Consider the following 17,500-nt stretch of genomic DNA (forward strand, 5'->3'; position numbering starts at 1 on the left):
ACTCGCTCACTCACTCGCTCACTCACAGACTTGCTCACTCACAGACTTGCTCACTCACAGACTTGCTCACTCACTCACAGACTCGCTCACTCACTCACTCGCTCACTCACTCACTCACTCGCACACTAGCACACTCTCTCACTCGCTCACACACGCATACAAACTCACTCACTCGCAAACTCGCTCACTCACCCACTCACTCACTCATACACACTCACACGCTCACACACACACACACTCAATCACTCGCTCACTAACTCTCTCGCTCACTCACTCTCTCACTCACACACACACTCACACACTTGCTCACTCACTCACTCTCACTCACACGCTCACTCGCTCACTCACTCACTCACTCACACACACTCACTTGCTCACACACACACACTCACTTGCTCACACACTCACACACACACACACTCACTTGCTCACTCACTCTCTCGCTCACTCTCTCACACGCTCACTCACTCTCTCACTCACACGCTCACTCACACGCTCACTCACACGCTCACTCACACGCTCACTCACACGCTCACTCACACGCTCACTCACACGCTCACTCACACGCTCACTCACACGCTCACTCACACGCTCACTCACACACACTCACTCGCTCACTCGCTCACTCGCTCACTGGCAAAAAAAATCCACTTCATGTCTCGTTTCAATTCTGTCAATTTACACTCTTTCTGCATTATAGACATTTCTCTCTCTCTAGTAAACAGTAGGCTTGTGCTCATAAGAGGGACTGTAGAATCTACACTATAATTAACACTATCACAGGCTCTTTCTCTCCCTTATATACCAGCAGCCTAATCAATACACTAATTAACGGTGTAAATAAAAGTCATAAGCAGTCAGAGACTCATTCAGCCCAGAATAAACAGCTGCCCAAACAACAATTGAAAGGTTAAGTGTGTGTGTGATTTCTGTGGCACTAAAGCCACTAAACAGAACTGCAAAAAAATAATGATTCTTCTGGAAATTGTTTTCATTGGTCGGCACACATTAGCCCCGCCCTAAACTCACACCATTGGCTGAGCTGATGTGCCAGGCTTCTTTACAGTGAAATTCACATATTAAAGGTTAATTGTTAGAATAATGGATAATAATTCTCTAGCACATTACGGCAGAATAGGAGAAAATATTTTACCAGCAAAAAGCTGCATGCTTCAAATTAAAGCATATGAAATATTAAAATATTATATTTAACATTTTTTGTTCACAATATTCACTTTAATCAAGCAATCTGGGCAATGTTACTTTTCAATACTGCTGATTGTAGTGAAGCTTTTAAAGTGGTGAAAATCACGCTTTTAATGTTTTTTATATGTCTATGTGGTGTTTTTAATATCCTTTAAGACAAAACTTGTGTAGATTCATAAGTCGACAGCATTGCTGAGTATGTTCTCCTTAAAGGGATAGTTCACCCCAAAATTCTATCAGTAATTACTCACCCTCATGTTGTTCAACCCTTCAGAACACGAATTAAGATACTAACCCTGTAAAACTGCAGTGAACCAAAGACAGTCTTAAAAACACAAAAAATCAATGAAATCAATGGTTTCTGACGTCACAAATAGTCCGAGTGGATCTCTGAGCTGAGTGAGTGAGTGAGTGGAGGCAGGGTTTATTTGCATATTCATAGAATTCATATTCATATACTAAATGAGGCAAGGGTGTCGAGTTACATTCAAGATATTTTAAGGCATGAAGACATTTTATTTTTTTAAGGAAAAACATTTAAATATGTAATTTTGGTGATCAAAGATGAGTTTTAGGGATAAAATGATTGACTACAGGGGGACTTTAAAATTAAAATTGAGAAATTAAAAGGTCAAGAATTTGCTAAAGATGAAATATCTGTGAATCAGCATCACACAGCAAGGCCATTGCCATCGCTAAACCTCAAGGTAAACAACATTAAAACCAAGAAGCAATGGGACTGGTTATGGGAATTTTCAAATAAGTAATTACAGACGTGATGCACAGTATATAATAATACTATATAGTATATAGTAATATAAATTTTCAAAAACATGTTTTACTCTAAAACTGTGAGAAAATCAAAGCCATAAATCTAAACAAGTTGTGTTCAAAATTTGAGCCTGATATCTCAAAAAATGAGCTTTCAGTGAGAGTGTGTGTGTGTGTGTGGCTGCAGTACCAAACGCTTCCACTAGAGGAAATTCGTCTCACATTCATTTCCAATGCGCTCATTTTTGATCTCGAGAAACTCAAGTGTGACTATTTTTTTCAGGACCATTTAACCTGTTAGAAACATGTCCATGATTTTTTTTGTGTGTGTGTTCACACAGCAAACCTTTACCAAGTTTCGCACTATTCCAATGAAGAAAAAAATTCTAAAAATAACAAACGTAATTTTTTCCCCAGAAGAGCACCAGTCATTGGAACTGGTTACGGGACATTCTACTGTCATGCAGACAGAAGCGGGTCTTACGAGTGCAGGGTGCGGACGGAGGGTCCAGTGGGGTCCTGAAGTGATCGTCCTCACACACACACACCACAGAGCCTTCTTCTTCAGACTTGCTGTTCGCTGGACACGGGAAACACTCCTGCTGTCGTGAAGACATCTTATACGTGCCCGGAGGACAGGCTGGAGAGAGAAACACACAGATCCGTCACAACAAAACCTGGAGCTTATAGAATAACTCGATACAAGCCTGAAAAATGGCATCACTTATAACCTGAGGCCAGAACAGGTTAGATGGCTTTAGACCTTATTAGCAAACATGAAAGAACCACTCGGGAGCATAACACCCTAGTGGAGATCTGAGCCTCCATGAACTAAAGCCTTTCTAACTAATGAGGTTTATATTACACATGATTAAGGGGCTATCTGTTGCCTTTACGAACAGTAAGAGATGGAAGCTCACATTTGTAAAGTAACCGAGGAGACACTCGTGCAACAATGAAACGCAATGTTCAATATGGCCGCTGTAGGAAAGAAAAGTAAGTCTTGCATAGTGCGTAGTGAGAGTAAGGACGTGTAACTCAATCATCTCACTGATAATAACAACACCTGGAGTTCACTACACCAAACTTAAAACATGAAAAAGTATATAATTACAATGTGTCTGTTTGCAAAAAATAAATAATAGATAAATAAAAATCTGCATATAATGGAGAAAGTTGCCTTTTAGAACCAGATGGTGTAGTTACAGCATCTACCAGCAGGGGCTAACCAGGTCATGCTAACTGGGTTATGCTAACCAGCAAATCGCTGATTCCTGTAAAAGGTGCTATACTTGCATGCTCATTGCCCAAGGTCATTGTCAAGGCGGATGTTAAGAGTATCATTTATAAATCCTTACACTCAGCAACATCCATCCATTCATTTGCCAATCCCCCAATTTAATTTCGAGTCATTATACAATCCCTTCATCATTGCCTCAATGCACTGACAGGATCATAAAAACAAGCAGCGAATATGCACATGTGGATACAAAGAGATGCACACATGCACAAAGTGACCCAAGCAGCAAACAAACACACACACACACACACCTGTTTTCCATCGGGGCAAGCCAAATCCAATAGACAATGGGAAAAACGCCAAATGGAACATGGAATATAAAAGCACACAACTCAAAACGCATACACAGACACACATCAAAACACAAGCACGTCTCAGTGTATGAAATGTGAAAGCGAAGCTCATGGCTTGTCAAGTTAATTCCTGCAAACAGCTCTAATAAAATGTGTGTTATCAGACCTGTGTTTGTTTTTGCTGCTGTCTTTGCAACTCGACTGTATGTTACTGCTGCTGGGAGGACTGTGGCAAAAACAGCTAAAGCCAAACACACTGAAGGGAATGAGATCACAACCCATATCTGCTGACATTACACACACATTCCCAGAGTCTCAAAATTAATTGTCTAACTCCACAACAGACCAGCTGGCTAAATGTGGATCAATCCATCTAATGTGACATCAGCCTGGGTTGATTAAGATAAACCAGTGAGATGATTGCCTCTATTCTGCAATGAGGAACTATAATGCACATCCAGCAAAAACTCACGCCAGGCTACAGACGATCTAGAACCAAGCTTAGAAATATCTAAAGGGAAAGGAGGCGGCATATGGAGGTACAGCATATACAAGTTAGCCATTTTTTAGGGAATTCTCTGCCTAATTTTATGCCTTTTATGCCTGATTCTCTGCCTAACCTAACCCTCTAATTTAGCAGGTACTTTTATCCAAAGCAACTTACAAATGAGACTAATAGAAACAGAAGCATTTAATTCAAGACAGACCACAACACAGGTAGTGCGACTAACAAATATCAATAAGAAAGATTAAAAAATATCCGCAGAAAGATTTTATTGCAAAAGTTGAATTTCTTTAGCTTGTGGAAGTTAAAGAAGAAAAACAAAAACAATACTCTTTGTCTCTCTTTGTGTGGCCAATCAGATTTCGCTGAAGGGACTCTTCATAACCACCCAGATCCTTCGAACACACATCAATAAATCATAAAGAACGTAATACAGTAAACGTGAGCAATGAATTGTTTCATTGGCGCTCTGACAGGAGGAATTAATGAATATTAATAAGTCTAAAAAGACGTTTGCTTTGCTTTCCCTCTCTCGTCTCGACACAAATGGCCTTTATTATTTTCTGCCTATAATTCCATGCCGTTTTCTTTCCAAATGTCAGGCTAGATTTGCAAGCAGCTGTCAGGGAATCAATAATTCATGTCATCATATTCAGATCACTGCCTCAATGCTGCTAATTCCAATTTATGAAAGAATCCCTTGTGAATGGAATAAATCCACATAAATGAAGGAGTGAAAGGTCTATTTTAAGGGTCCTGCCTATCATATGCTCTTCAAGCTCCTGTGACAACTAAGACCATCGGGGTTTAAATGAGCTATAATAACCGTTCAAGTTACGCAGGTGACTCACATGGTTTTCCCATAAAAACTGAGCATTCTGTAACAGTGATTACAGTGACATTGATATGGCCTCTGCATTAATCAGAGCCACAAAAGCAATTTTTTTTAATTTTTTTTTTATGTCACAAACAATCACCTTCAATGGTCTGGTAACAGCAGCAAAATTCAAATATAATTGGGAACAGAAATTCATAGAGATTTGGGTATCTAACCACCCACATAAAACACCCTACCAATGTAAATTTTTATCACATAAATACATCCTAGCTTCCTGTGAGCAAGATTTGCGCAAGTAAAACCACACTCACATTTTCCCCAGTTATGGTTTACATGACAGCCATGAATCGCTTAAACTGGACATAGAGTCCCTTTCAAAGGGAATTGGAGAGACAAAGGAGAAGACCTTACGGTGTCACAACTGGACAGACTCTTTCTCTGAATGTCCATCACATTCATTCTGATATCTCTGATCCTCTTAACACACCTCACCATTTTCCTCCACTCTTCTTTTTTCTTTTGATCCTACTCTTATCCTCTTTCACAGTCTTTCACTCTCTCCCATTTTCTCCATCTCTCCCCCCAAATTCCTCTTCTCAGACTCTCAAATTCAGTGCTGCTTATCACTACCAACAGAACAATAGAAAAACCACAGACAAGAGTCAGAATTAGAGGCCATAACGCTGCTCGGCCTTAATCCTAATCAGGACAAGAATAATCCGAACTCTGCCTTGTAGGGCTTGAATCCCAGCCTCCCACTCACTCCCATTGACCAATCCTCATCAATGCACTACTCTTATTAACACACAGCTCTGCTATGGCGCAAATCAATGATCCCCCTTGCTCACAGTCTTGGACTTTTTGTACATTCACACTTTTCTTGTGTTAGAGATCTGTCAACCCTTGTTGGTTTGCACGCTTACTTCATCAACAGATCTTGCACTGTGCTCTTCCTTCCTTCCCAATGAAACACATAAGGTCACCCACCTCCAGAGACTTAGAGAGGAGGATGACATCATCAAAAGCGTCCAACCGGCTAATGTTGGGGCTTTGTTTGCTTTCTGTCAACTCTGATGGATGGTTTCCATTTAGCCAAGTATGGAGGAGATTTGTAAATGTCCAGAGCTGAGCCTGAGCCTGAGCCCCTGATGGAGAGTCACAACGCTGAGCAGATCCGAGAGGAGTCAGGCATCGCTACATGTGTGCACAATAATCTCCTGTCACCAGAACTCGAGAATTCAGGTCATTGCGTTTACAGATCATAGACCACTTCATGTGTAATTTCTCACAGAAGGTCCTGGGGAACCTTGTTATACAGAGGTAGAACTACAGTGTGTGAGAGATTTGGCATAGTGATATGAAGAGGGAAAAGGGTGGAAAAGAAAAGTAAATTGAGAAGAACGGACAGAAGAAAGGAAATGAAAAATACAGATGGAAAGAAAGATGGAAGGAAAATGAAATGGGGGGGAAAGAAGAGAAAGTGGAAGGGAAGGAACAAATGAAGAGGGAAACAAAGAAAATAAGGAATAAAGGAAGGACAGGTGTAACAAAAGTAGGGAAAAATCGATGGAAGAAAGAGAAGAGAAGGAAGGCATGCAGGAAGGAAAAGCAAAAAGGTATAAAGGACCTGAGAAGGAAGGACAGAAGAAAGAAAGTAAATGAAAAATACAGATGGAAAGAAAGATGAAAGTAATATAAAACAAGGGAAAAGAAGAAAAAATGGGAGGGAAGGAACAAAAGAAGTGGGAAACAAGGAAAGATGGAGAGACTGAAGGAAGGAAGGAAGGAATCAATGGAAGGAAGGAAGGAAAGAAAGATATAACGAATGTAGGAAGGAAAGAGATTAATGGAGGAAAGGAATGAAAAAGTGAAGGAAGGAAGGAAGGAAGGAAGGAAAAGTGAGTGGTAAGGAAGTTGGAGGTAATGAACAAAGGTAATGAACAGAGGAAAAGAGGAGAAAGTGGGAGGGAAGGAACAAAGGAAGCAGGAAACAATGAAAGAGTGGAGGATGGAAGGAAGGAAGGAAGGAAAGATGTAACAAAAGTAGGAAGAGAAAAAATCAATGGAAGAAAAGGAAGGAAAGATGGAAGGAAGAGGGGGGGAGGGAAAAAAAGAGGAAAAGTTTTTAAAGAAAGGAAAAAGTGGGGAAGGTAATAAAAGGAAAAGAGAAGGAAGGAAAGCAGGCAGGAAGGAAAAGCAAAAAGGCATAAAGGAAGATAGAAAGAGGGACAGAAAAAAGCAAGGAATGAAAGACAGAAGAAAGTGTAGGCAAAGAGGGGGGGGGGAAGAAATGTGGAAGGAAGGAATAGGGAAAAGAGGCGAGGAAAGAAAATGATGTGTGCCAATGCAACATTAAATAAGCGTAGTAATGTGTTGAGGTGTTTCTGCGCGAGTGAGACAGAAGCGTTGTCGGCATCACTTTTGCTCTTGAAAACAGCAGGGTAGTGTTTCTCAGTGGGGAGACGGCACTGGGGAAATTGATTTCCTGTAGGCTTTCAGTGACATTACCCCTGTCCCCTCAAACCCCAATCTCAACACGCCTATATCCACGTCTGCCTGATCTCAGAAAGCAAGCTATCAGCTTTCCCTCATTAGGCTGGGAGAGAGGGATGAGATAGGAAAGCACAGAGGAAGGAGAGAGAGTCCTGTCCATTTGCATTCCAAACCCATCAGGCGGGTGTCAATGGGTATGTTTGCATCTGAATGTCAAAGCAATTTCAGGTGCGGCACTCAAGGAATTGAGAGAAATGGAAAAGAAAAAATAAGTAAAAGCTCGTTTCTGAATCACTGAAGGGTGTCCGACTGATGAGGGCGCTGGGTTTGGAGAATGAGAGCAGGGTTGCGAATGAGATGCAGGCAAATTTGCAACATCTCTCAGAAATATCGAAGCACGACAGGTTGGGTACATTTGCAGCCTCAAACAAACACTGCTCCTTATTGTTAGCTCAGGTAATGGATACCTATTTTTTCACTCTCCCCTTTCAGACCGTGAGGCTCAGCTTGAACATTAAGGGATAAAGTAAAGTGGAAAAGAAGTCATTCCTCAAAGTTTTGCAGACGCTACCAATCGAGAATCTGAATGTCTTGCATTACAAATTGCTGTAAAGAGTCCAAACGTTTCCTTCTTAACAGGTTAGTCAGCAGCAAAACCCAACAATTTAATTATAATACAAAAGATTAGAGGCATGTTTGTTGATTGATTTCCATTTTTTGAAGACAAATGGATGTCTGGAGGCTGGTCACGTTTTCCATGATCAATGGCGTAGAGGTAAGGAACGATAACAGTAACAACATGATTATGCCGTGCAGAATAAATAAAAGCAGGGAATGGAAAGAGGAAAAATGGGTAAAGATAGAAAAAGGGAGAAAAGGAAAAAGGGGGAAAGAAAGGAAGGAAAGAAAAGAAAGGGATTCTTATGGACCAAGCCAAGATTCATGGAAAAAGATAACCTTTATGAGAAAATCCAGTGATGGTAGAACCTATGACATTTGACCTTAGTGCCAAAGGGGAAAAGGGGAGGGAGGGGGGGGGAGTAGCAATACAGATTATAAAGGGGGGGGGGGGGGGGGGGGAGCATAGACCAATCCTGTACCTGGAGAGTTTAGTCAAGTCAAGTCAATTCACCTTCATTCATATAAAGTAGTGGTTCTCAACGGGGGCGTTCAGAGAACAACGGGGGGCGATTCATCAATAATACCATTGATGAAAACAAACTGATACCAAGGTAATTTAGGCCTACAATTCTAACATAATTTTTCATGAAAAAGTAAGGTTAATGTAAACAGCTTCTTGCAATACTCTCGTAAATGCGTAATAAAACCTAAGTGCAAACATTACCGCTTTAATGACCGTATAGCCTACGGTTGTTTTTACTGTCCAACGACAGCCCATCTTATCTCTAGCTTGAGTGGGAGAGAGTCGGAAGTTCATTTGTTGCCCCTGAGTTTATAATAGCATATTTTAACAATAATTTTCAAATGGATAAAGAAAGAAAAAAACACTGCCAAAATGTTTTTGAATGTTGGCTTTATTAAACTGTTTTAAACACGTGAATAAACTGTCTAAACAGGCAAATACACTATCACTATCATAAAAACAATTGAGCAAAATGGCACCGCCGAACAAGTTAAAATGCAGACAGTATTCCATTGAATACCTTAATTCTGGTTTAATACCTTCTCCCACCAATGCACAGCTTCCAATGTGTTTACTATGTGAACAAGTTTTTTCAAATGAAGCCATGAAACCTTCACGTCTGAAGGAGCACCTTATGAAGATCCACCCAGACTCAGATAAGGACCGTCCATTCTTCCAGGCCTTAAAAGAGCAAACCGGTAGGAGAACCACCAGCAGTCTCTTCACTAAGAATACCAGACTAAATGATAGTGGGCTAATAGAGTCATATAAAATCTCCCTGCTGATCGGCTAATGTGGACAGCCGTTCACAACCGGAGAAAAGTTGGTTCTTCCAGCCATCAAAGAGGTAATCTCCACCGTGATGGAGCAGCTCCCACACTGTGCTGAAATCCATCATAAATGAAAAGGGTGCAGATACAGAGGAGCATCTATGTACCATCCTGCGGGACTCTCCATCCAGCTTCAGCAACAACGCTCTGCTGATGGCCCATGTCCGTTATAGGGCCTCAAACAGTCACAAGATGGCAGAGGAATTTTTCTTTTCTAAATATCTGGAAATCGACACACAGGGCCAGACCATTTTTAACACGCTTTCTGCTTATCTACAGGAGAAATCAATTCCCATCTCTAACATCCTTGCATGTGCCACTGATGCTGTAGTTGGCAGGCACTGTGGGTTCACCACTCTGCTGAAGGGTCCGTATATTGCATATCCTCACAATCCACTGTGTTTTGCACCGCCACAACCCTGTGGCCAAATGCAACAATCCAGTTCTCCACGAGTCTCTCCATGTTGCAGTCAAAGCAATAAACAAAATAAAGGCCCATGCACTGAATGACAGACAGCTGTATCAGGAAAACGATGAGACTTTTAACGGCTTCTTCTCCAAACTGACGTCCGCTGGATCTCAAAAGGAAACTGCCTTGCTCGTTTTTGTGAGCCGTTTGACAGAATCGTTGAGTTCCTGGAGGAGTTTGATGGAGCTCTCGGGGTAAAGGTGTCATCCAGCCACTGCAACTTCATGTACCTCGCACACTTATTTGAGTATATGAATGAAGTCACCTTAAAGCTCAAAGGAAATGATGTCACTGGTCAAATCCAAGGCGGTTATCCACAGTCTCACCTCCAGGCTAGATCTCTAGAGTATACTGTAGGCAGGAGGCAGTTTGCTCATTTCTCACAGCTGGCCAAGGTGATCTTTTTTTTCCCGAAACAACACTAAATAGATATAACAGGCCCTAAGTACTAAGTACCGCACTCGCTTGGACTTGCATGCCTCAGGTGCACTATGGCTGAAACTAACGCCTCTCCAACCCACGATAAAGAAATTAGCAGAAAACATCAAGCACAGGGCTCACACAAATTTTCAAATCAATTTTGAAAGTTTGAATTCGAAAGTTCAAAAAAAGAATTCTGCTTTTTCCCTGTTAATGTTCTCCGTTGAAAATAATTTATAAGAATGCTTCTTGTTTGCTGACTGGCTGTTCGCAGTACAGCAGCTGTTAATTACATTTTGAATGTCAAATATGTAACCGTTGCATTTCGTTTACACTGATATACACTGATATATAGGCTCATTTCTACTTCAGATTACTTTTTTGCTCTCTGGGAAACATAATTATTATCTCTGATAATAATATTGCCACTGTTCAGTCAAATCAAATCTGTTATTTGACTTTTAGTGACATGCTATAATCATATAGCTCTTTATATAATTATATTATATATATATATATATATATATATATATATATATTTATAGAGCTCATAATAGAAGCAATGCGGTCGGCTGAAAACATCTGAACTTTTCAAAATGCCGCAAGCACGACGCAGGTCATGTGACAAAAACCAACCGATCAGCTCCAGCCTTTCCGTAACAACTTGGAAAGCTGGTCCGAACAGCTGATCATACTGTACAGGGCGGCTTTTTATTTCTCATCTCCATAAATATATCTAGTAGGAAAGCTAATGCAAGGGCTAGAAATCAATTAATCCTTTGCTGATACTTCCTCGTCATCAGGTCACGGAGAGCGTAGTTCATGGTTGCATAGCAACGACAGACGCTACGGAGCGCACGCGCTTGTGGAAACAGGAAAGTAGCGCGACCCTTAAAATAGTCCCAATATAAACACGTATTATAGGATTACCGTAGTGATTCAGGATAAGACAAAAATGGATTCATGATGTACTCGCTCATTACATAAATGTTGTACATTTTAAATACAAAAAGTTACAGATTTAATAATAATAATAATAATGATAATAATAATAAGAAAATAAGGATGTGAATAATACACATTATTATTATTATTAAAAAAGAATGATAATCAGCATACATTCAATAAAGACATTTAGCCCTTTTTTGGTGGTGGTGTGGTGTGGGGGGTGTGGTGTGTGTGTGTGTGTGTGTGTGTGAAAAATATTCCGAATGCTAAGCAAATATTTGCGATCATATATATGGACTGTGGCGATTCCTTGTGCAGATAGACCGAAGAGTATAAAAAGGACAAACACAAACGCCAGGCGACGGCTTGCCGACAGGTACACTGGCGCCATCTTGCCTCAACGTAATACCTTAACGGAGCTCGCAGCAACCCTCCTCTATCTGAGGACTAAGTTAAAGTATCTATTTTGTAAGTTTATGTAAAAGACAGGTTGATGAAAGAACTGTAAGCTCAAATTCAAAAGCTTCTGAAGTCTACTTCATTAAAGCATGTTTACACACACACTTACTGTACACTTAGGCCTACTACACATGATTTTAAAAACAGTACCATTGCCGTTTTTATGTTATGATTTTAAATTGCTATGTGACCTAAGAACGATCTTACATTAAGGGTACATAAAGGTGCTGAGGTCTGACTTTGTGGTGCTCTGAAATTAAGTTCTTTTAATATTAATATGTGATGAAGGACTTTGAAAGAAGTTTGACAGATTTCAGTGCTGAATAAGGTTAACACTACCCCGTTTATTTGAAAATGGTTAATATTTGACAGAAATGTAAAAAAGAAATCAAATGTAATATGTAACATTACTTTAGTAAAATAATTGAAATACTGTAGTTACACTGCTCATTATTATATTTTAAATAAGGAACTTGTAAGGAGTAATTTATGAGCTAACAGAAAAGCTAGTAACTTGTAACGTGTACATTTAACCTACTATGGCTTATTGGCTTTGTATGGCAGTAACGTTAGCCAACTAGTTTACGGTTAGACTAGGCTAGCTATCGATAACGTTACACTGACACAACTTAAGTTAATGCTCTAAATTCGCAGCTAATATCAAATCCATAACTTTTTGATCAAGTTAAAATTTCCAGGTTAACCATCATCCGATAACTAATTCAATTCAACTAATTTGTTGCTTTGCCCACTTACCACTTCAAGACCATCTGTAAAACATTGCCAGCTCAAGAAGACGAGTGAAATGCTTGAACATACACAGCAAAGATTCTAGAGCGATACACATGTAACGTTAGTGCTCTAGATTTGATATACACAGACACCATATTACGAAAAAGGGGCGGGCTGATGCTGACCGATTTATTACACATTCAGAAGAATACATTTTAGTCGTTATAGGCTCTGGTATTATGGAGCATAATAGGAATAAAGTTGTGACAAAAAAATGACCAGGGAGGAAAAATCTGAGGGGGCACGTGCCCTCACTTTGAATGGGCATGACACCACTGGTCTTATATGGAGTGTCAAAGGGAAAATCGGTACATCCTTGTTCATTTAAATGTGTGTGTGTGTGTGTGTGTGTGTGTGTGTGTGTGTGTGTGTGTGTGTGTGTGTGTGTGTGTGTGTGTGTGTGTGTGTGTGTGTGTGTGCTGGCCCAAAAAAAGGTTGAGAACCACTGATATAGTGCTTTTAACGATATAGATTGTTTCAAAGCAGCTTTACAGTGATAATAGGAGATTACAGTAACAGAGATTGTTTAGGCTTTACAGCAGATCTAGAATAAAGTTATTGTCCAGATAAAATTAGTTTTAACTGATTCATCTCCGTTGTAAAGATTATTCCTTACTCTGACCTTACTCTACCTAAGGGGAAAAAGGGGGAAGGAATAAAAAAGGGAAAGGATTGAGGGTGAAGGTATTGATCATGCCAAGATACATGGTTATGAAAAGATCCAAAACTGTAGCGCCTCTGACCTTAGTGCCTAAGAGTCGTTAATGTAATTGGCCACGAAAATAACAGGGTTGTCCACCTTTGGAAATCGAAGGGAGTAAATGCTTGGGAAGACATGACAGGATCGATGGCAAGGATAGGTGGACACTGAAAGGGTTTTAAAGGTCAGGGTGACCCTCGTTGAGAAGTGAGAGGCTCAGCTGAAGATGAATGGATGTACAGGGCAGGAGGTCATGAAGGGTAATTAACGGTCAGCCTGAAGGATCTTGAATAGGCTTCTGGGGAAAAAGCAAAGCGTCAGCAAACAAAAATGCCTATAAGATGACAAACACACAGATAGTTCAATTTGTATCACACAAACTCACTATCTCAGCAGACAAAAACGTGTGACCCTCCAGAAGTGCACGAATTAACCGAGTTTGTCAGTCTGGCGTTTGCATAAAAAATGAGGCAGAAACACAATCAAGGCCACAATTAAGCTGTGAAGGTAAAAGGCTTGTGACCTTGTTGTGTAATTAACAGCTTCTTCTTTCATTAGTTTTTCTCTTTTTTTGAGTGCCCCATTTTAATTAAGACACAGGATGCTGTCGGGAGAAGTTGAAAGGGAAGTCGAGACAGTGCTAAAATGGGGAAAATGAGAATTAGAGCTCGAGGTGCAGCTGCGCCGAGGAACGGGGGAGCGAGAGAAGATGAGAGAAGAGAAGACAGACAAAGCCTGAGATTATGATTACAGGGAGGAGGAGTAACACAAAGAACCAAACAAGCGTTTACAGTGAGAGACATACTGTACACAGACACTAAAGGAATGGGAAAAGCTAGGGAGCGGCACTCATTGAAATGTTTGACTTTACCCTTAAAAAATCCACATCTCTTCTGCATTAATGCAGCGTTTTAAAGTGCCTGGCATTGGAGGGTCTCGATATGGTTTCTTTGTGGGGTTGTCAAATGCATTTTTTATTTCAGCCCTCATCCACCATCAGCTCTGACTCATTCTGTTCATCTGGGGAGACTGAGATTACAGGATCACTCAAGCAAGTGCACCTCATGATAACCTTCAGATGAAACACAGATGGACATTAAACGCCACAACGCTGCTTGATGAGTCTCTGTGATGCATGAATGCACCATATATGTAATTAAGATCATATAAATTTTGACATATTTATGGGGCAAATGCTATTAGAATCATAAACTTCAACAGACTGTAAAGTTGCTGTAAGTGAAATCAAGCTTTATCACAACGGTTGTTTACCGCTCAGTTATTCTGAAAATACGGTGTATTTAATAAGATGATTTAAAAATAAAAAGGTACTCGCTTAAAAAAAAGGCATCACTCTACAATCTAATTTATAATAACATGAAAAGGTTTAAATCTGAATAGTTTTGAACATTGTTTTTTCTTTTCTTTTCAGCCGTCTGGAAAATGCTGCCACATTAATTTAATAGAATATGACATTTTCAGTTTTTTAACTCATTTTGTTTGCCCAGGCAAAGCATGAGTATAAAGTCTAAAGAGTATGCAAAAAAGCTAAAAAATATATATATTTTTTGAAAAACATTAAATGAGTCGTTCATAAATCCTCTCCCATGGCATCATGGGATAGTAAAGTGTACATCGTAAGCACAGTCATCCGGGGACTTCTTGTCTTCTCTTTTATGAGTACTGTAGATTCAGACATACTTCTTTTGTCATTGAGTGTCTTTCACCTACTATACAGTAGGGAATTATATGAATTCTGATGCAGCCTTAGTGTGCAGCAAGCCTCCTAAAACTTTAAAGCATAATGGCGTAATCAAATATCCATAGATCAAGAGTAAAATGTATGAACGATGGAAATCGTCCACTTTTGCATGTTTTTACCAATCCCTAACAAACTACTTTACTGCATACTTGTAGTGACATTCCCCATAGAGTAACCTGGGAAAAAATGTCTTGTTCAAGTGCACAATGATGACAGTTCAACGATTCTTCAGACAAACCACATCCTTTCATATACCAGCCCACATCTTTATCCGCTATGCTACACCAACCTTGCGTTTATATGGATTTTTACAACACTGCTTTCACAAAACTAGAAAAAAGCATCTGGCATTGCTCTACAACAGCGTTTGTAACTTAGTGCATTAAAGACATTGTAAGTCACTAGAATGATGTCCTTTGACAAAAAGTGGAAGAACTTGCAACTGAACACTCAAGTACAATATCCAGTACACTGACTGCTCAAACTGTGCATAAAGACTCGGACAGAATGTGTTCTCGCCTCTTCCACGCCAGCTCTGAGGTGGTGTTGGGTTGTTCACACACCAGATGGGTTTGGAGTGTGTGTGGGTGTATCTATTGATTTCTCCTGGCCTGCGGTCTTCAAGTGCTTCTCTTTCTTCTCACTCACTCTCTCCATCGTCTCGCTCCAGTCTGAGGTCTCCATCGCTCTTGGCAAGCGCTGGAGCTGTAACCTGCCAGACTAAGCCAAGTGTCCTCCGAAACCTCTCTGGATAATGGACTTTGTGTAGGATGTTTGTAATCGCCAGAGATTCAGTATGGACATTTCTAAAGTTCACCAGCTTGGCATATGGTTCTATATTTTGCTTCCTCCCCAGACTGGAATGGGTTTTTCCTGCACTAGAGCTAAAGATACAGGCTGGTAAAAGTATGGTTGTAGATTCAAGTCATAGAATACAGACAAGTCATAGAATAGGAGGGATAAAAGTTAGTAAATTGAAACCAAAAAGTTATGTTAATGTTGTTTTATGGTCTCTTTAACTCATTTGGATGAAAATGATGAAAGAAATCTGATGTTTACAAACTGGATGCAAACCACAACCATATAAAACTTTGAAATCTTTGAAATGGTTTGAAATCAGATTAGAATCTGATCTGCCTCAGTCTAAACACTCAGATTACACTCAGATTGTGCAGGTATGTGTATATACTGTACACAACAACTAGGTAAATGATTACAAACTCATGTTTGTGCTGTTGCTGGGAGATGCATGACAAATGAAAGCAAAGAATATGAAACATCTGACTTTTTAGATCTGACTTTTTAGCAACTAGCATTGCTTAAAGAGAGAACCACACAGAAGAGAATCATAGCAGACACTTTAAGGAAAAATGCCTGTCACCTCTTCCATCACTCCTTCTCTAGCACTTTTTTGTTGCTGAGAGCGAGTGTAAGCAACCTATTGCCGAGCTTCATCGGAGCCGCGAGAACCGGTGCTGTGCCAAGTGAATCTGCACGCTCCCAAAGAATCAATAGCTGGATTTTAATGGAGAAATCCTGGAGCGCTGCAGAAAGGCAAACAGAGGCGTGTTCAGACGCAAGCGCTGCGTTCGGAGACACACACCACTGAATCTGACGCTGGTGAGACTGTACTTATGAGCGAAGTCCCACCGGTGTTAGAAAACTCTCCGTCAAACTTCAGACTCACACAGAGAGGAAGATGTTCCTGAGGAACTCAACGCTCCACTGGCTCTCCCAAAGAAATAATATCTTTAATAACTCTTGAATGTGAATTAAAATGATATAAACCACCGTTTAAAAGTTTGGGGTCAGTAAGATTGTTGTGTCTTCTGCTCACCAAGGCTGCATTTATTTGATCGAAGTAAATACAGTAAAAACAGTGAAATATTATTCCAATGTAAATCATCTGTTTTCTATGTGAATATACACTCACCTAAAGGATTATTAGGAACACTTGTTCAATTTCTCATAATTTAAGTTATCTAATCAACCAATCACATGGCAGTTGCTTCAATGCATTTAGGGGTGTGGTCCTGGTCAAGACAATCTCCTGAACTCCAAACTGAATGTCAGAATGGGAAAGAAAGGTGATTTAAGAAATTTTGAGTGTGGCATGGTTATTGGTGCCAGATGGGCCGGTCTGAGTATTTCACAATCTGCTCAGTTACTGAGATTTTCACGCAGAACTTTTTTCTAGGGTTTACAAAGAATGGTGTGAAAAGGGAAAAACATCCAGTATGCGGCAGTCCTGTGGGCGAAAATGCCTTGTAGATGCTAGAGGTCAGAGGAGAATGGGCCGACTGATTCAAGCTGATAGAAGTGCAACTTTGACTGAAATAACCACTCGTTACAACCGAGGTATGCAGCAAAGCATTTGTGACGCTACAACACGCACAACCTTGAGGCGGATGGGCTACAACAGCAGAAGACCCCACCGGGTACCACTCATTTCCACTACAAATAGGAAAAAGAGGCTACAATTTGCAAGAGCTCACCAAAATTGGACAGTTGAAGACTGGAAAAATGTTGCCAGGTCTGATGAGTCTCGATTTCTGTTGAAACATTCAGAT

General features: G+C 40.2%; 1 protein-coding gene across 2 annotated transcripts in view; it reads right to left on the reverse strand.

The window, feature by feature from the left end:
* The window catches only part of epha10 (EPH receptor A10), a 220,522-nt gene that overhangs the window by 109,227 nt on the left and 93,795 nt on the right, over positions 1 to 17,500 (reverse strand). For both annotated transcript variants that reach the window (XM_077232540.1, XM_077232541.1), the window contains exon 4: positions 2,462 to 2,617. In XM_077232540.1, coding sequence (XP_077088655.1) covers positions 2,462 to 2,617 — 156 coding nt within the window. The remainder of the gene's footprint in view (positions 1 to 2,461; positions 2,618 to 17,500) is intronic.

This window comes from Siphateles boraxobius, unplaced genomic scaffold, assembly GCF_051911475.1.
Source record: "Siphateles boraxobius isolate OS27281-9 unplaced genomic scaffold, OSU_SipBor_1 173, whole genome shotgun sequence".
NCBI lineage: Eukaryota > Metazoa > Chordata > Actinopteri > Cypriniformes > Leuciscidae > Siphateles > Siphateles boraxobius.